Source organism: Equus przewalskii, chromosome 19 (assembly GCF_037783145.1).
Source record: "Equus przewalskii isolate Varuska chromosome 19, EquPr2, whole genome shotgun sequence".
NCBI lineage: Eukaryota > Metazoa > Chordata > Mammalia > Perissodactyla > Equidae > Equus > Equus przewalskii.
The window spans coordinates 29814013-29833357 of record NC_091849.1 but is presented as its reverse complement, the minus strand read 5'-3'; the positions used below and the strand labels follow the sequence as shown (position 1 = coordinate 29833357).

The following is a 19345-nucleotide window of genomic DNA, read 5'->3' as shown; positions in this document are numbered from 1 at the left end:
ACTCATCCACCTCCTCACTCTTCCCAGGACACACAGACACACTCCTGCCGGAGAGCATTTGCACTGGAGGTTCCCCTGCCTGCGAAGAACTTTCTCAAACATCCTTGTGGACAAATCATGTCCTTCACATCTTTCCTCAAGGTCACCTTCCCAGTGAGGCCCACACTGACCACCCTAGTAACACAGCCACCTTCCCTGTCCCCACACACTTATACTCTGGGTCACCTTCCTCAAAGCACTTAAAACTTCTAACATAAACACGTGCCTTCCTCACCATGCTTACGGCATACAGTCTGCCCCTCCCCACTAGAACACATGCTCCCCAAGGCTGGCAATTTTTGCCTGTTTTGAGTTCACTAAAGTTTCCTAGATGCAAAATTAACAATTATCAGTTGAATGAATGATTAGCATAGAGCACCTCGCTATTCTACAGACAGTATCTTTATTAATGTAGCCTCAGGCCACATGCTGTTTGGTGGCAGCTACAGCTCAATGTCCACTCACACTGACATCAGTGCCGCCTGTACCTTTCTCACAAGCTCGGCTCTCCCCTCCCCTCATTCCCACAGCCGCCCCCTTCACCACTCACACACAATTATACTTCCCTTTTTAGAAAAAAGAATCCTAGGCTTATGGGTCCTATTTTCCAATCAACTGTGAATCTACAGTAGCCTCTGCTTTGTAAATCCAGTTTAGATGGGAGCCAGCACTAGGATGACTATAGAAAAGGGCAGAGAGAGGGGTGCAGGCTGCAGAGAAGACAGAAACCCAACCAGAATTTATCTAAGATGAGAAACAAGTGGATCCCTCCTCTCTGCTAATTCTAGAATCTGTTTCTCTAAAAAAGAAGAAAAGGTGGAAAAAATCTAGGAAACAACCCTAGAAGGAGAGCAAGAGCTGGATGAGTCTGAAAATTCATCTCTCAACAGCAAAGTCTCCACAAAGAAACAAAATCTAAACACACACAATGTTGGGGCTGAGGGCCGGACCCAGGCCTGAGCTGACCCAACCTGACGAAGCCCTCGCTGCCCACGGTGCTGAAGCCCAAAGACACAACAGCGTCCAGGTGATGTCCGAGTCCCTGTGATCACAGGTCCTGGTGGGACAGGATTCTACTGAAGGGACCACAACAAAGGAGCAGCAAGGATGACCCAGCTGAGGAACGACAACATCACAGCCCACGATGCACTGGGCACCCACTGGGCACAGGCCCCATCCACGCTCGGCTCCTCACGGCCTTATCCTGTCTCCACCTGCCACACACTCAGCACAACAAACACACGGATTCTAGAAGGTTCTCAGTGCTTCCATTTATTTCCTCTCTCAAACTTTAGGAAATTTCTTCTTTAATTAACACAACAATCCCTTATGACAAGAATTCGAAAAAAAATTCATATTTGGATTCACATTTTCAACAAGGAAGCAAATCATTACTATTCGGTGCAACAGGAAGTTGAGACAGGGATGGAGACGGCCCAGCCACACCTCCGCTGGAACAGGGAAGTCATCAGGGCAAATAACACAGGTAAGTGTGTGGGCGGGTCGTGGTGGGCAGGCGGGGAGTGGGCCAGTCTCCCCACCTCCTCTTATGCTAATAGGAACACAGACACACTTAGATGCCAGCTGCAGAAAAACTAGACGGGATTCTTGAAGCCACAAAGTGGGAGCGTGAACAAATCTTGCGTCACTCAGTCCCCGACAAGCCAGCTCACACTAGGAAAGAAAATAACCATCAACAAATTCAGGTCAGTCACACAAGTGTTGATATTCTCAATAACCCACTACGTCCTCAAAATGTCCCAACGAATCCCCAAACCCAGTCGTGTCCCCTCTGCCCCAACTCCTCCCTAACTTCAGGCCTCCCAGGGGCTCACCTTTAGGATCCATGAGAGACACGTCAGAGCCCTGGGCACTGTCACTGCCTGGGGTAGGACAAAAACAAGACCTGGTCAGAGCCCACAGGAGAGGAGACTAAAGGAGGAGCTATGAGGTGAGTGAGCTCCCTCATGGGCTCCCGTCTACACTATCCCAAGGGTCTCAGGAATAAACCCCAACCCAAACTTACCTGCAGCCTGAGTGTAGCTTCCCTCCTTTTCCACCTGTGGGAAGATAACAGGGAGAAGACTGGGTCATGAGATACTAGAGGAGCCCCCTAGTCCTGGACCACAGAGAAGTTTCCAGAACAGTAACTGAAGACTCAGGGAAGGATTGAGAAACATGAAGAAAGGAGATGTGTGGGGACTGGACCAACCGGAGCCCGATCCTGAGCAAGGACCTTCCCCTCTGACCTTCGACTGCTAGAATCAGGTCTCCAGCACCAAAACTATCAAGGTGAAGAAATCTGTCTTTCATTTTCACAGGTGCTTTAATAAGAGGGTCAGCAAGCAGCTCCAGAGCGGCGAGCACATGTGTGTGGAGGGGGAATCCCCATGAACAACACAGGGCAAGTTCCACCTGGGGCTTGAAACCCCCCAGGGGAACAAGAAAACCCCAATCCCCACTCCCTTCTCTACCTGAGCTCTTCCTCCTGCAGATCACAGCACCAGTGACCACAGCTGCAAGGAGAACCAAGCCAGCAATGAGGCCCACTGTGGGGATGGTGGGCTGAGAAGATGGCTCTGCAAAGAGAAGGGACGGTGAGGGGCTCTGACCTCAGGCTTGAGTCCTGACCTTGCTGAAGGTCTCCAGAAGGGCTCCTGATTTCCCTGAGAAGAGGCTCTGAGCCCAGCTCCTCCTTACCCCATCTCCGGGTGACGGGCTCAGGCAGCCCCTTGTGCTGTACATGGCACGTGTATCTCTGCTCCTCTCCAGAAGGCACCACCACTGCCGCCCACTTCTGGAAGGTCCCGTCCCCTGCAGGCCTGGTCTCCACAAGCTCCGTGTCCTGGGTCACGTCCTCCCCATCACGCTGCCAGGACAGGGTGATCTCCGCAGGGTAGAAGCCCAGGGCCCAGCACCTCAGGGTGACCTCATGGTCAGAGACTCGGTGGTGGGTCACATGTGTCTTTGGGGGTCTGAGGAGAAGGATCTCCAGAAAATTCACACTTTCAATTACCTCCATGGGCCACTAAAGCAGCACTCATGTGACCATCCTGAGAACGGACAGGACAACTGGTTTGGAAGGGGGAAGAACAAAACTCAGTGACCAGCCCGGACTTGGGGATCTGGGATAATCTCCTATCCCTTGGAAAGTTCTAGAATCCCATGGAATGTCCAGGGTAGGAGACTCCACGTCTCCAAAGAAGAGAACACAGACTTCTGGTCCTGACCTGGGTGGAGGGTGAATAACTCAAAAAAACTGGAGTCAAAGTCGCACAGATCTTTTCAGGCCGAAAACAAGGCCTTGAGAGAGAGAGAGTCATGGTTCACAAGGTGGCTGCCAGGGTCAAAGGGAAGCAATGATGGGCGATTTCAGCGATGGTCTCCCCTCCTATTCCTGAAGAAACTGGATTCCTTTATTGTCCTGTAGAGAAGGGCGGGCCCACTGGGCGAGTCTTTAGTAAGAACATGAAAACCTGGGTGGATTCCTGTCTTTTCTGAGGGAGGGTGTTCTGACACTGATCCCTTTTCTCCTCTTTGTGGGAAGCCAGCCCGGCCCGAGGGGAGATCAGGAGTCCCCGTGTCCCCTTGTACCCACGCGCTGCAGCGTCTCCTTCCCGTTCTCCAGGTATCTGAGGAGCCACTTCACGCACGGGCCCTCCAGGTAGTTCCTGTAGCCCTCCGCCGCTCCGGCCGCCTCCCACTTGCGCCGGGAGATCTGAGCCGCAGTGTCCGCCGCGGTCCAGGAGCGCAGGTCCTCGTTCAGGGCGATGTAATCGGCGCCGTCGTAGGCGTCCTGACTGTACCCGCGGAGGAGGCGCCCGTCCGGCCCCACGTCGCAGCCAGACATCCACTGGAGGGTGTGAGACCCTGACCCCGCCCCGAGGTCAGCCCCGCCCACTCGGCCCGGCCCCCGCCCCGCCCCCCGCAGAGATTAAACCTAAACTGAAAACGAAACCGCGGAAAAGTCCCCGCCGGCTCTTCCCGGGTCGGGGGCCGGGCGGGTCCCGCAGCCTCGGGGTGAATCTCGGACCCGGAGACTCGGGGAGACCCCGGCCCGTCCGTGGGGATGGGGGTCGCGACCTAGACCCGGGCCCACGTAGCTCACCTGCCTCGCTCTGGTTGTAGTAGCCGCGCAGGTTGTTCAGGCTCACTCGGAAAGTCTGTGCGTTGCCCTTGGCGGTCCGCGTCTCCCGCTCCCAATACTCCGGCCTCTCCTGCTCCACCCACGGCGCCCGCGGCTCCATCCTCGGACTCGCGGCGTCGCTGTCGAACCGCACGAACTGCGTGTCGTCCACGTAGCCGACAGCGATGAAGCGGGGCTCCCCGCGGCCGGGCCGGGACACGGCGGTGTAGAAATACCTCAGGGAGTGGGAGCCTGGGGGCGGGGAGGGGCTGGACCCGGCCGACCTCCTCCCGGCGCGGGTCCTGGGTCCGAGGGTGATGGGGCCGGGAGGGGGAGGGGCCGAGGGGCTCGTGAGACGGAAAAGGGGCGGTAGACGGAGAAGCGCGGGAGACCCCAGTCGGGGAGAGGAGAGGGCGACTGGGGAGGGAAGGAGAAGGGACGCGGCGGGGGCGGGGTGGGCGGGTCTGGGGCTGAGTCCGCGGTGACACGCCTTCCTGGGGGTCCTGCCCCCCGGCGCGCGGTCCCCTCGCTCCGCCCCCCGCGGAGCCATTTGTCCGACCCCCGCACTCACCCGCCCAGGTCTCGGTCAGAGTCAGGGCCCCCGAGAGCAGCAGGAGGAAGGTGCGAGGCTCCATGACCCACATCTTTGCGATCTGGGGAGAATATGATTCCGCAAGGTGGTGGCGACTTTATAACCGGGAACCGCGAAGACGCTGATTGACTGCTGTAGAAACCGGACCCGCATTGGGAGTGAGAACTGGGGCCGCGTCATGAGTCACCAGGCAGGAGGAGCTGACACAGGTTGTGAGAGGGAGAAGTGAAACTCGGGGCGACGGGGACTCCCCAACACTGAGCTTCCCGGCCCCAGACTCCGCGCTCGGACCTCAGACCCTGAGATCCACGTCCGGGGACCTGGGACTCTGCCCTGACCCCTCTCCTCCTGCACCGAGAGCTCTTTGTCACGCAGTCTCCCTGAGTCCTGGCCCAGGGCCTGTTGGAGTGAGCGATTCTCAAACACTTGGGTTTCAGGATATCCACACAGTCTTACAAATTAGCGAGGGCCCCAAGGGTAATTTTGTTTATCTTGGTTATATCTATCTGTATTTACCATACTAGGAATAAAAATTTAATATTTTTATTAATTTCTTTAGAATAACATTCTTAAGCCCTTGCAAGTTAACAGAAATGTTTTTATGAAAAATAGCTATTTCCAAAAATAGACAAGGTAATGAAAAGAGTGGATCTTTTTACATTTTACGTTTTTACAAGTCTCTTTGTCTCATTAGAAGACTACTGGATTTTCATATTTGTTCTGTGTTTAATCTCTTGTTTTGGTTAAAGTATATGAAAAGAAGTACAGCCTCACACAAATATGTAGGAGTAGTATTTTAATAACTTTTTCAGATAATTGTGAATATTCCCCTCTGATACTAAAATAAAACTGCACAAGTGGTAGTTTCTCAATGGTTATTCACAAAGTGGAACCTGAAACAGTATCATTGAATATTTCCCATTCTGTTATATTAAAATCTACAGACCTATTTTGCATATTATATGGCTCTTATACTAATGTATAATTTAAAGTAATGCATTGTTTCACTAGTTATATCGATCTCTTATTGGCGCATTTAGCTAAATATTATCAAAATATCGCATTTGCTAATATGACCACGGATCTCAACGGGAAAGTCTGTCAGTACTGGGAAGCTGTCAAGCTTACTTGCTGGTTACAAGTTTTCCAAAATTCTGGTTTTCTCTTGAGAGCTTCCTTTTTATCAAGGCAATAAGTACTGTCAGTGCATTTTCTTGAAAGGAAAGGCTCACATTCATTTTGAAAAACTGTATGACAAATAATCAAGACTAATCAGTTTCTGTCATTCATTCTTTCAAGTAAAACTGGTATTTGATAAAAAAGAGGCTACACTACCTCAGTTCACACAAATTATGCTCCTCGGGACATAGTATGTTGGAATGTAGCAGACAGGCTTTATGTGTACTTCCCACATCATCATATAAGATATTTTTAAAACGTGGATTTAAGGATAGTGATTTGGTAAAGATAATTTTTACTGCTTCAGGGCATTTTAAAGTGAAAGTGTTTTGCTTTTTCTGCAAGTAAGAGGTGGTGGAGGTAACTACTGTTGCAGTTTAGCACCATGGCCTCCGTTCGTACTAAGTTTTACCTCAGCAAATGTCAACATAGTGAGAAGGCAAATGATGCGAGTAATAATATGAAGAGTTTTGACTCATGGATCCATGAAAGGATCTCGGGGACTGCAAAGGTTCCACAGACCACACTTGGAGAACTGCTGTTCTAAATAAACCGGGGAGAGTCTCCCAATGGGTCTTCACCTCTGTCTCCCCTTCATTTCCCAGAATCCCTCTCCCTGAGTTGGACTCCCTGCCTCCCAAAATTTAGCTTAGAGCATTGCCCCCAGTCTCCGCTAGAAGAGAACTCACCCCCTAGAAATGTGATGCCAGAAAGTGTCCTCAGTCTGGGAAGTGAAGTGGAGGGACAGTGTTTCCCTTTGGAACTAGGAACAGTTCGTGCCTGAAGGCACCAGACCCACTCATGACCTATGTTGGTTTCGTTGTATACCAGCTTACAATGTATTCATATCTCACACAGAAATCTGACGTATCTCTAAGAGAAATGATATTGAGCCTTTCCTTTTACATGGGTCTCATGCATCTGACTTGAGGCCCACAAAGTATGAAGAGCAGTACTGTCCAATAGAATGTTCTGTGATGAGGGAATTGTTCTCTATCTACACTGTCTCATATGGAAGTCAGAAGCAACATGTGGCTATTGAGCACTTGAAATATGGCTACTGTGCTGAGCAGTTGAATTTTCAGTTTTATTTACTTTAAATTTAAATAACCATATGTGGCTAGTAGCTGCCATATTGGACAGGGCGTATCTAGAATGTTCTTAGTTTTCAGTCTCCTCCCCCAACAAAGATACTGTGTGATTCAGAGGTTGATGTATATTAAAATTATCTTCATGTGGGGGTCATGGACTTGTCCATGTGGGTCTTAGACATATCCTTAAAATACAGCAAGCCCAAGAAGTTGAATTAATTTCTATTTTAACAAATAGAGCATATAGACATTAACCAAAATATGATTTATCAAATCCATGTTGTAAGTATTCAAAGATGCCCATCACTGGAGCTAATCCTTGTGTATATTACATTGGGACTCTTGGTGGTGTTTTCATTAACCTGGTAAATAAGCAGGCACATAAGTTTTCACTTAGCCCCAGAGAAAACATTTATTGAACACAACGTACATCAACTACCTTGCAGGCCCTGTACATACTTGTAAAATCATAGAGCAGAAGATGTAAGCCTTAGAATGCCACCACCTTAGAATTCTTCACCTATTGCTCCTTCCCATGCTTTCCCCCAAAGTTCAGACAGTTCCATTTCCCTTCACCCTTGAACGGCTCTCCTAGAAGAAAATATACATTAAGTTTTTACAGTTGTGGAATAGATAATTCTCTAAGCATGACCCAAAGATGAAAAACCATAAAGAAAAACATAAAACTTCTCTATGTCAATCACACACTCACAACATACGAACACATGCCCGTAATCAAAGACAAGTAAAAAATTTTGACAGACAAAAGGGTAATAACATGCCTTAATCTTATTCAGCCAAAGACCACCAAAGCACATCTGTGGGCAGACAAGTTGGGTTTATTACTTGTTGCTGTGAGGGAGAAGACACAGCATCAGGGGCCAGTGGGCATCTTAGTGTGAAGGAGTTGGAACCTATATAGGATTTGGGCTTTGGTTGGGTGATTTGGGGGAGCGTCTATAGAAGCAGAGGCTCACTCTAGGTTGGGTGTTGTCAGGAAGTGGGGGCTATTCTGTGATTGGGCATCTCAATAAATCTTATCTGTAGACAGGGCCGACTCGAGCAAGGATAAGGCTGTGACTGGAAAGAAGCAGCAGTCGCTCATGTGAGCCAGCACAGGGAGATGTTTGGTATTTTGTGAGTTGCACAGTGCCTTGTTTTTGTCTGTGCTGAGACAACGTGCTGTAGTGGTCTCATTTTGTCTCACTTTTACATGTTCTCAGAGTGTCCTTGTCTAATGTTGATGTTACGTAAGGTGACCAATGTCCAACAGGAGAATAACATGGTCCAGCTGTGAGTATCAGGCTGGCTTCTGACCACACTGAGGCCCCGCTGTAAGTGTCAGACCAGTTCCTGATGCTGGGGCTGCTGTTTCTTCTTTCTAAATTCAGTATTTTAAAATAACTACAACTCAATCAAAAAATAATTAAAGAATATTAGAAAACAATTTGGAAAAAAAGAAATGACAATATCGAACAAATATATTAGATAAATAAATGCCAAAAAAAGAGAGCACAGAATAAGAAATGGGAATAAAAATTACAATCTACCAGCTTGGCAAAGATGAAAGTAAGTGATGAGAGTATCAACCAGAGGGTGGGGAGAATACACTGTCATAAAGATTGATGGGGTTGAAAACTGGTACAAAATATGTAAAGGATGCTTTGGAAAAATGTCTCAACAATTTAAATGTGCTTACATTTTGACACAGAAATTTGTCTTTTAGAAATTTATTCTAAGAAGATAATCACGCATGTTCTTAAAAGTATATATTCAAGGATGTTTCTTGAATTATGGTTTATAAAAGCAAAGAATGGAATTTACGTAAATGCTACGATCACTATAACTTTGGTAACTATGACTAGAAGAACACTTAATATGTCTCAGGGATTAATACCATATGATATCATAGAGGGTCAAATTTAATCCTCAAAGCAAACCCCTGAGGCTCCCAACATGTGATCCCTTTGTATGAACAGGGAAAGGGAGACTCCGAGAGGTTTAGGAGGTGATAGAGCCAAGGCTGAACCCAGGGATTTTCTCTTAGAGGCCTTGTTCACTTGTCTCCCATTGGTTCTCTGTCCCTCAGGTGGTGGATATGACTCTGCACTCCATGCAAGTGAATTGTTGCAGTGTTCCAGAATATTCTGTGATAGGCTGCTAGACTCAGAGCTGAGGAGGGCATTCAAGGGGCAGTCAGTCTTAACTGCCCAAAACAGAGTAAAGTCCATCAACCAGTGTCTATTTCAAGGCGTCCAGTGAATGAGGATCAGCTAGACTCTAGAGATACAGTGAAGAGCAAAAGAAGACTCTGGCATTGTCCTGAGGGCGATGGACATTTAGCAGAAATGACAAAGATAAATGAAACTCCTTCGGAGCAAGTGCTGTGAGGAAAACATTCATGATGACCTGAAAGCAGAGAGCCAGAAGAACTAACAGGTTCCCTACCGCTGCTATCAATGATATCTAAAAGATGGATAAGATTCATGGTATACGAAACAAGAACAGAATTATATAAAATTATATGCAGTCACACAGCTAGAAAGAGCTCTTGAAAGTTAAAAATATGATCATAGAAATGAATAATTCAATAGATGAACTGGAAGATTAAAGTCATACTCCCATGAAGTAGTACAGATGGAAAAGTCACGGCAAGCAGGAGAGAAGACCTCGAAGAATATTAATCCATCAATCAAGGGATTCCAACACATTAGTAGTACCAGTTTCGAAAAGAATGGAGAGTAGGAAGTGATAAGAAAAAGTTAAGAAAATTTCTCAGCGTTTACAGACAAAAATTTACATCTTGAATATCCTAACAAAGTTCTCACTACAATAGATGAAAACAGACCCACACCATGACAAACACATTGGAATTTCTGAGAGAAGATGGAAAAGCAAGCCCTTGAAAACTTTAAGAGGCAACAATCACAGACCTGGAGGCTAGCAGACATTGCAGCAATGCCTTCCAGATTCCAAGGAAAACATATTCCAATGCGGAGTTCTATACCAAGTCAAGATGTGAGTAAGGGCTGGGGCAGCCTAAACGTATTTCAGATGTTTAGAGTTTCACTGTTTTGCTTTCCATGTTCCCTTCCTCAGGACACCACTGGGCAATGTGGGGAACAATGATGGAGAACATCAGAAAAGGGAGAAAAGTCAGATCCAGGCAACAAAGGGGCTAGAACAAGAGAGAGACAAAAGGAGAAGGAGATCCGGGATGTCAGTCCTGCCCCAGGTGTGCAGAGAACCAGTCCACATGGGGCAGGACTGAGGGCTGTGGGACAGCTGTGTTCACAAAGAGGAAGCTGGTGAATTGTCAGGTGTGGTTGAATATATTCATGGACATTTAGACTCTGGAGAGAGTAGTGGAATCATTTAGTAATGAATACAGAAAGTAAGCAAATGAAGAAACAAGATATCTGTTAACTCTAGGGAACATAAAAAGTTGATTCAAGACAGGAAAAGTAATCATAGTCTACAAGATGCTCAGTTGTGACTAATGTTTACCTGGTGATAATGCAAACACTGCACATTGAGCTTATCAAAATTGTAAAGTAATTATATTGGGTAGATGGGGGTGTGTGAAAGAAAAGCCAGTTTATTAAAGATGATGCATAAAACTGAATAACAAAGAAGGAGTATTGGAAGTATTCTGTTTAAAGGCATAGAAGTAACAATCAGAGAATCAGCAAAAAGAACTGAAACAAGTTGTCTGTGAGATTCAGGAAAAAGGCGGGGTTGGTGGGAGGGCGTTGGGCATCTGTCTTCCTAAGAAGCCTTGTGGAAGCACTGGACCTTTTAAACTATGTGCAAATGGATGTTTAGTAAAAATAGAAAGACAACATGGTAGGTGAGAGAATGGGCTCTGGAATTGTCCTCCCAGGAGCATCCTAGAAATGGGGCAGTGGCTAGAAGGAGACATGGGACTGAGTGGGGGATTTTTATGGGAGGATTTCGTTTTGATTTATTTAGTTTCTTTCTTTCTTTTCTTTTAAAATGGGAGCTATTACAGCCTGTCTGTATGCAGGAATGAATGAGCCAGTAGAGAGCAGGAAGTTGATGATGCAGGGGAGGGAGGGGACTTGATCTTGTGCCCCAGCTGAGAGGTGGCCTTAGACAGGAGCAGGACCATCCATCATCACTGCTGTGAAGGCAGAGGATACAGGTACAGATGTGGGGTGTGGGGGGATGATGGCGCAGTTCTCACCTAGTCCTTCCTTTCTCTGAGTGAAAAAGGAAAAGAGCTCATCACCTGAGAGTGGGGAGAGAGTGGAGGGGATTGAGGAGGGAGGAGAAAGAGAAATAACTCCCTCAGGAGGTGTGAGAGTGAACTGCCTCAGGAAATGGCATCTGGAGAGAGCAGGGCTGGGGCCACTCAGTTCTGTGCTCATCAGCTTAGAGAGAGAGTTCCAGCCCTGGGGCAGTAGCAGGAGGATACATAAGAAACCAGGAGAAAATGCAACAGAATTATCTCCAAGTGTGAGGATAATAGTTATTATTACTTTATCACTTATAATTTTTAACATTTTATAATTTTCCTACAGTGAATATACATTATATCAGATGTATTATACAATATACATATACATCATAATCAGAATATAAGCTTTGTTCAAATATTAAAAGGGAAGCAGATGGGTAGGAAAGTCCAAAGCTCGGGGCTCAGAGCTGGAAGTGCTGGGCTCCGTGTCTGGGCAATGAGCTCACAGAGCCTTTTCTCCATCTCTCAGGACACTGTTCTCTATGGAGGCCAAGCAGGATCTTTCCCTTCTTTTTGGGGTGTGGTCATTTATTGGTATCTTGTCGGCTCTTTGATGCTCTTAAGAAGATGCTTTTTGTAGTTTACACGGCATCTTTAGCTATTTCCAGTGGGAGGATTGGTCCATGTAATCCAGCCCACCTTTCTCAGAAATGGACATTCTAAGGCAAAATAGTTGAGTGAAGAGATCCTCGAGGACAGGATCAGAATCGGAGTCTGAAATCCTGGTCTGAGGGTGACCTGTCAAGTGTTTTACAAGTTTAAGGAGTTTTAATGTAATTTATTTTTGAAAACATTATTTATGCACACACGAGAGAATTCAAACGATACTCAAGAATATACAAAAATAAATAAGTCACTTCATTCGTTCCCCATCTCCCATTCACCCAAGTCCTCTACCCAGAAACCATCACAGTTAGCAATTTCTCATTTCTATGCCCAGAAAAATGTATGTATGCATTAATGTATACTGTTATGTCAGTAAAAGGGCTCAGGTGACAGACTGGGAGAAAATATTTGCAAATCATATATCTGATAAGGGACTTGTTTTAGAATATATATAGAGCCCTCAGAACTCAACAATAAGAAAACAAATAATTAAATCTGAGCAAAAGTCTGAACAGACACCTTCCCAAAGAAGATATATGAATGGCTAATAAGCATATGAAAAGATGCTCAACGTCATATGTCCTTAGGGAAATGCAAATAAAAACAACAGTGATAACCATTACACACCTATTAAAACATCCTGAATTGAAAAACTGCTGATGCCAAGGGCTTACTGGGATGTGGATCAACAGGAGCCCTCATTTGCTGTGGGTGGGACACAAAGCAGCACAGCCGCCATGGAAGGTATTCAGCAGTTTCTTGTAGAGCGAAACATCGACTTACCATGCACCCTGATCACTCTCCTAGGTATTCACCTACTCCTCTGAAAACCTACATTTGCGCGAAAATCTGCATGCAAATGTTTATAGCAGAACACCCCTTAAGTGTGCGTTACTTATAGTGACTTCCTTCTAAAGACTAGGGTATAGAAAGGGAGGGGAAAAAAACTTCACAGGGAGAAACATGACCTCAGCCAGGTGGTGAAGGTTAACGTCATCAGTGATCAATCGAGTGGGTATTACATACCCTTGATATGCTGTGTTGAGAATCGCACTTCACCTCTGTGGGCTTCTTCCCAAAAACCCCAGAGCCCCGGTCAACTAAACACAAATTGAGAGACAGTCTACAGTATAGCTGAGCGGTACTCCTCAAAAATGTCAGGGTCATTACAAACAAGGAAAGTCTGAGAAACGGTCACAGCCAGAGGAACCTGAAGGAGACATGACTGGGACTTAACGTGGCATCATGGATGGGATCCTGGAACAGAGAAAAGAGAAACTAATGAGATCCAAGTAAAGTGTGGAGTTTAATATCACTCTTGCTTCATTAGCTGTGATAAATATATGATAGTGATATACACGTTAATATCGGGGGAACTGAGTGTGGGACATACAGGAAGTCTGTACTAACTTTGCACCTTTTCTGTAAATCTCAAACTCTGTATTCTGAAATAAAAGAGATTATTTTTTAAAGCAGCCCTCAGAAAATGAATAGGGAGTAGAAGAAAAACATGATCTACTTTTCAGTTTTCCAGAGTGTTGTCATCCAGGGGCTGGAGACAGGGGTTGTGGGGAGAACCCATGGAAACCTCAGACGCAGGGCAGGGCTCCAGAGCTCCCCTCTCCTCCAATCCCTGCCTCACCCCCGAGCCTGAGCCCAGGGCTGCTCAGAGGCATCCTCATCCCCCATTGATGTCCACCCTCCAGATCAGCCACCTCTGCCTGACTCAGACCACAGCCCATCCTGTGGGAATAGGAGAGAGCAGAGTTGGTGGTGCCTCTGTCTGGCCACAGGCCTGAGGACAGAAGACCAGAGCTCCCCTTTGGCCTCTTCCCCAGGACCTCCCCAGGGTCTCCCTGGGCTCCCAGCAGCAAGACAGGGCTGTGCACACAAGTGGGAGCCCCCATCCAGTGTCAGGTTCACAGTCTGAATTGTTTCCCAAAATACATGCTGACATAGCCGTTTCCCTCCCCACTGAATGACCATGGACTTTGTCCTCAGGTAGCAGCAAGATCTCCAGGCTGGACCCACAAACATACTGTGTGCCCTCAGTCCCCTGGATGAGACCTTGAACCCTGGAGATCATGTCACTTGTTCCTGCTGCCGCTTCCAGGGTGAACTCTCCTCCTCCAGGGAATCAATTCTGGGTTCTCCATCCCTAGGATGGGGTGAAAGAGGGGGACTAAGAGGAAGAGATCCCCAGGGTAATGGCCTAGGAAGATGGGGAAGCTCCTGAAGGAGTGAGGAGAGAGAGGAAACAGTGACCTTAGGGGGATGAGGCCAACAGCAGTGGAAGGGGAGGAACCAGGAAGGAAAGGGGCAGAGGAGGCAGTCAGCCTAGTGGACACTGTGTAGGGAGGGATGGGTTCTGTGTGTGCAGAGGCACAGGGACTCCTGGCTGGGGCAGTGAGGTGTCTATTTTCACTTGGATGGTAATTACAAACGTGTCAGCTCTGTAATTGGTCAATAGCTATGCTTAGGTTTAGGCATTTTTCCATACTTACAGGTGTGGTATAACTCAAACACAGAAGAAAGGGAAAAGAAGAGCAGAGGGGAGTTGATTATGGGGCTTCCCCTATTCCACAGCAACACCTTCCCCTCAACCCCAACCCTTTAAGGGACACAAAGGGTGGACTTTGCTGAAATTTTCCCATTTGTCCCTCCAGACCCACTATCTACCCTTCTCCGCCCTGCTCAGTGTCCTGAACTACTGACCTGTAAGTACTAACTCAATGAACTCCCTTGCCCACTGGGGTCTGGTTGTGTCCAGCCAGTGGGACATTCCAGAAGGAGATCAGATGGAGGGAGGAGAGTGAGATCAGCATATTTATTCTCTTAGCTCCCTGCTTGCAGGGTGGCCACATGTTGACTGACACTTCAGCCAAAGGTGATAGCTCCTTCAGATGGCCCCCTCCACACAGCCTCTACTCCAGGTGCCAGTAACTGCTCCCTCCCACCACTGCTTCAAGCCTAGAGACAGTAACCATTGCCTAACTAGTCCCAAGGTACTGCACTATCTCTTAAAATTATCCTAAAAGCTGCCCATATCTAAGTAAATTGTCCTTTTATTGAACTCTTCTAAGATTATTCTATTGGAATATTTCATCCATTCCTTTCTGAGATCCTGTCTAAAAGACTCTGTATCAGTGCAATCTAATAGATCTTTGCTGTGATGATAGAAACTTCTATCCACACTGTCCACTATAGTAGCTACTGGCCACGAGTGGCAATCAAGCACTTGCAATACGGATAGTGCAACTGAGGAACTGAATTTTTAAACTTTGTTTAAATTAAATAGCCACATGTGACTAGTAGCTACCTATTGAACATACGGCTCCACAGGGTTTCTGAGAGGAGGTGGTTGGACATAGATGGTCTGTTCAGCAAATCTGTTCTTCTTTTTGATACTCATGAGGACTACATTTCTGAGCCTATCCTTCAGTTAGGTGAAGCCATTCAGTAGAGAACTGCCCAAGGTGTAACTGATGTGTATCAGCTTGAGTGGAGGTGATCAAGAGCACGTGTGCCTTCTCCATGCCCTCTGCCTTCAGTCATCAGCTGGACAGAAGCAGAGGAGCCAGTGGAGGACTCTGCAGCCCTAAGGTATGGGCAGAGCCATGCATTCAAGGGGCCTGTGTCCTTTAGCATGAACCAGAGCCACCTGATCTGCATCGACCTGTGAGCTCAGTGAGAAATGAATCTTTATAGTATTACACCACAGAAAGTTTGCACTGCTTGTTACCATAGCTAGCCTATCTTGACTAATGTAAGTGGGGAGATTTAGGACTAAGCTGCCATCTTGCCCTACTTGAACCCAGAATTAAGTGCTCTGAAAGTGTGGAGAGATAAACCATTGGTCTTGGATGGATGGTGATGGGGCTTCCTCTCCTTGTCCTTACTTATGGCCTGATGCTGAACTATATTTACTGGTTCATGGCAGGACAGCAGGGCCTCTGGCTGACATCAAACACCTTGATTTGTAAACTCCTTAGGGCTCTGGAAAGCCCTAAAGGTTGTTTCCTGGGCCTGGGAGTTTCTTCTTAGATTCTTTGTTACACAGATGACTAAGTGCTCCCAAACCTCCCTTGGGCCAGCTTGTAACTATGTGAAGTTGTTGCGGGGCACTTTCCCTTTACTGGAAGACTCTTCATGGCATTTCCAGCCCTACTGGCATTGACCCTAGTCTCTATGGAATAACCAAGAGGCTTGGTGCATCCTTCGCATTTTGTGCCTCCTACTCTTATAAGTAACCGTCAACCAGTGAATCTTAATATGAGTAACATCATGTGTCACCAGGAGTGTGAGTCACCGTACCTCACACCACGGTTGCCATCCAGAATGGGTGTCATGGCGTTCTACAAGTGGGTAAAAAGGTTGACCAGGCCACCCTTAGAGTGGAAGACTTCTCCCCGAAGGCAGTGGAAGTTTGTTTGGCCTTGTTGGATGGTCAGTGACTGGTGGTTGTGGGAATGAGTCTAAAGACCACGAAAGCACTAGTGAGGTGGCTCCTCCGGGAAAGAGCAACTGAGGCAGACGAGGGGCCCAAAGTCAATTCCCTGACTCCTTTTTCTGGGTGGAAGTCTTCTTCCAAGAAGGAGAAGAAGAAGAAAGGAAAATGAGGAGGAGTAACACTAGCTGCTCCGGGAGGAAAGTGGGATAGGCCTCCTCTGAGCCTCTGTTTCAACAGGTGGAGGCAATCATCTCTAGTTCTAAAGCCAGTTCTTGTGCAGCACACTCTACAAGGGCCGAGGGCGGCATCATCAAGAACAGGCACAGTAGTGCACAGAATAAGAACGAGGTTCCCTCTGGAGCTGGAATTGCTCCTGTCGGCATCTGGAGAGCATGGATTATTCCTTTGCATGATGGAACAATGTCAGTGCTGTTGAATGAAGCTGAATGGAGGGTTATAGGGGAAACTCATGACCCTTATCACGAGTGAGCTTGGTAAAAACGCTGAGTCAGGCCTCCTGTTCCCATTCCTAAAGTGGGTACTTGGGAGAATTGGGTATACCTACTCCCTCTGGGGAGATTTCCCTGAGAATGCATGCACAGAGCCACAGCCTCTCTGAAACAACTGGGTTTTGTTTTTTTGTTTTTATTTTATTTTATTTTTTTGAGGAAGATTGGCCCTGAGCTAACAGCTGTGCCCATTTTCCTCTACTTTATATGTGGGACGCCTGCCATAGCATGGCTTGATAAGCGGTGTGTACATCCATGCCAGGATCCAGGCCAATGAACCCTGGGCCGCCCAAGCAGAGTGCATGAACTTAACTGCTGTGCCACCAAGCCGGCCGCTGAAACAACTATTTTTTGTGAGAAGCTGTTGAGGAGACTCCCTGATGATATGAGCCTTCGACTCAGAATGTTGGGTGATTTAATAACAGTCGTCCCCCAGAGGTCCCTGGCTTTGACTTTATTCCTCTGACAGGTAGGGGAAGGGCCTGTCAGAAACAGAATCATCATTCCCCACCTCAGGAGAAGGAGTGCAGTAAAAGGCCCCATAATGTGACACAGGTTCCTTTCTGGGAGATAAGGAAAGGGCGAACATGAAGGGGAGGACCAATGGCTGGATTCCCTGCAGAGGCCCCTTCACAGAGGGAAACGTGGCAATGGGTCCTGAACAGATGGACAAGGTGGAAATTAGCGAGGAGACAGAAGGAGGCTGGCGGGACTGTGTGAAAGTGAGCAGGCCCTGCAGAAGCCATGGGGAAAGGACATGTGAGGGCTCGAAAAGAGAGTGCTCTGTGAGCTTGAGGAGTTATTGGAAGGGAAAAATCAGAAAAATGGATTGAGGAAGTCCCTGGGGTGGGGTCCTTCTCAGAGACTGGGATTGTTAGGTCTGTGTCCCAAGGCCCAGCCTCTGAGGTCCCACAGTCCCCAGAATCCCCAGCGCAGCTCTTAGGGGACAATACTGAGGGACTATAACTCCAATTGTAGTGAATGGGGATTTCTGGGGAAATAATTGCAGCCCTGCCTCTGAAAATTCAAGTTTCCCTACATCCTAATTAGAATTCTTTCAAACAAAAGGACTAAGGCTGGGCCTGGTGCCCCACCACCTCCAGGAGATTGTCCACACACACTACACTTTATATGTTGGAAAAGGGTGAGGTCTCAAAACATTCCTGTGCTTGCTGGACCCAGGAGCTCAATGATCTACTGTCCCAGGATCAGAGGAGGGCCTTCGTAAAAGAATCGCCCCCTCAGAGTTGGTACATGTGTTAGCGAGAGCCAAGAGAGAGCCACGTCACCGTAGGGCATTTGACCCCTTTGTTTGGACTGTGGTGATTGTCCCCTTATCAGCTTGTATAATTATTATTTGGAGGTACATAAGTCCTGAAATGTATAGCTACCTGCTGGTTGGACAAGGTCATTGTGACCCCTGCTGGTGGCTTCAGATGATGTTGGCCAGGTTCTCGGCCTGCACTGGCAGCAGCCTCAGACACCTGTTGGCTGTGAGAGCCTGTCTGTGCTTCCAAGGCTGATGGAGGTAGTGCAACTGAAACAGACTTGTGATCCCGAAGGTGAAAAGGAAATTATCCTTTTCATTCAGTAATTAAAGCAGGTGAGATGCTACTCATCCCAGCCCCCACCCCATCCAGCCAATGAAAAGGTCGCTGGTGCCTGGCATCTCACTGCGGACTACGGAGGCAGTTTACCACTATTCCTGCAGACCCTGGTATCGTTACTGTGGGTGGACAAACTGCTGCCACCACTGGCCTTGGGAGGCAGCCTTGGACGTTGCTAACACCTTCTGTTCTATAGTCCTCCAAACAGGAACATTTTTCTTTATTTAGCAAGTCATGCAATAAGTTTTGCTATACTTCTGCAGGAGTCTTTAAAGTATTCTGCAATATGCATCAATGGATTGAATAGACCTCGGCACAATGTAAGCTACTGGCATTGTACTGATAGTAGCCCCCAGTGAAGAAACCGCTCAGATCACGTTGCCAACCTGATTAAGGCTGGGTGGGCCTTGAGTGAAGATCGAATCCAGCGCTCTCTATCTTTCTTGGGAGCCACCCAGCAGAGCCCAAAGAGACATGCCACAACCTAGTGAGGACAAACCGTTAGCCTTACAGCCTCCGAGAGAAAGTGCCCCCACCCTCCTGCCAATATCTGATTAACCTCTTTGGACATTGGAGGCAGCACATCCCATGACTTTGTATGAAATTCCCCGACAAGCAACAAAACTTGAACAGGACCTGGGACCCGTGAACAAGAAGACTTGGAAGTGTCCAATCAGCTGTAAAGCAAGCCCCGCCTTTGGGCTCCGCCTCCTTCAGGCCTCACAGAGCTATGGGTGGCTGTGACCAACCCCACTAAAGTATCTGGCAACGAGATTCTTCCAGCATCCGCCAGCCCCTGGGCTTTTGAACTCAACGCCTTCCTGTCCATCGAGCAGGACAGCCTCAGCAGCTGCCGGCCTCCTCCTGTGCCGGAGGGAAGACTGA

At 47.5% G+C, this 19345-nt stretch overlaps 2 protein-coding genes and 1 long non-coding RNA gene across 4 annotated transcripts in view; 1 reads left to right on the top strand and 2 right to left on the bottom strand.

The window, feature by feature from the left end:
* The window catches only part of LOC139077459 (uncharacterized), a 186965-nt gene that overhangs the window by 106545 nt on the left and 61075 nt on the right, over positions 1 to 19345 (top strand). The window lies entirely within an intron of this gene.
* On the bottom strand, positions 1296 to 4896 carry LOC139077457 (patr class I histocompatibility antigen, A-2 alpha chain-like). Its single transcript, XM_070585496.1, has 9 exons — positions 4737 to 4896; positions 4148 to 4417; positions 3638 to 3909; positions 3338 to 3342; positions 2740 to 3014; positions 2513 to 2618; positions 2066 to 2097; positions 1875 to 1922; positions 1296 to 1713 (listed from the first exon to the last, which is right to left on the bottom strand). Exons 1-9 carry the CDS (start codon positions 4807 to 4809, stop codon positions 1709 to 1711), a joined length of 1086 nt encoding a protein of 361 aa, XP_070441597.1. The 5' UTR covers positions 4810 to 4896; the 3' UTR covers positions 1296 to 1708.
* The window catches only part of LOC103567269 (HLA class I histocompatibility antigen, B alpha chain-like), a 60514-nt gene continuing 42763 nt past the window's right edge, over positions 1595 to 19345 (bottom strand). The window contains exons 7-8 of one of the 2 annotated variants that reach the window (XM_070585491.1): positions 1875 to 1922; positions 1595 to 1713 (exon numbers count right to left, since the gene is read on the bottom strand). The gene's annotated coding sequence lies outside the window, so the exon portion shown is untranslated. The remainder of the gene's footprint in view (positions 1714 to 1874; positions 1923 to 19345) is intronic. The other variant, XM_070585490.1, reaches the window with a different exon arrangement.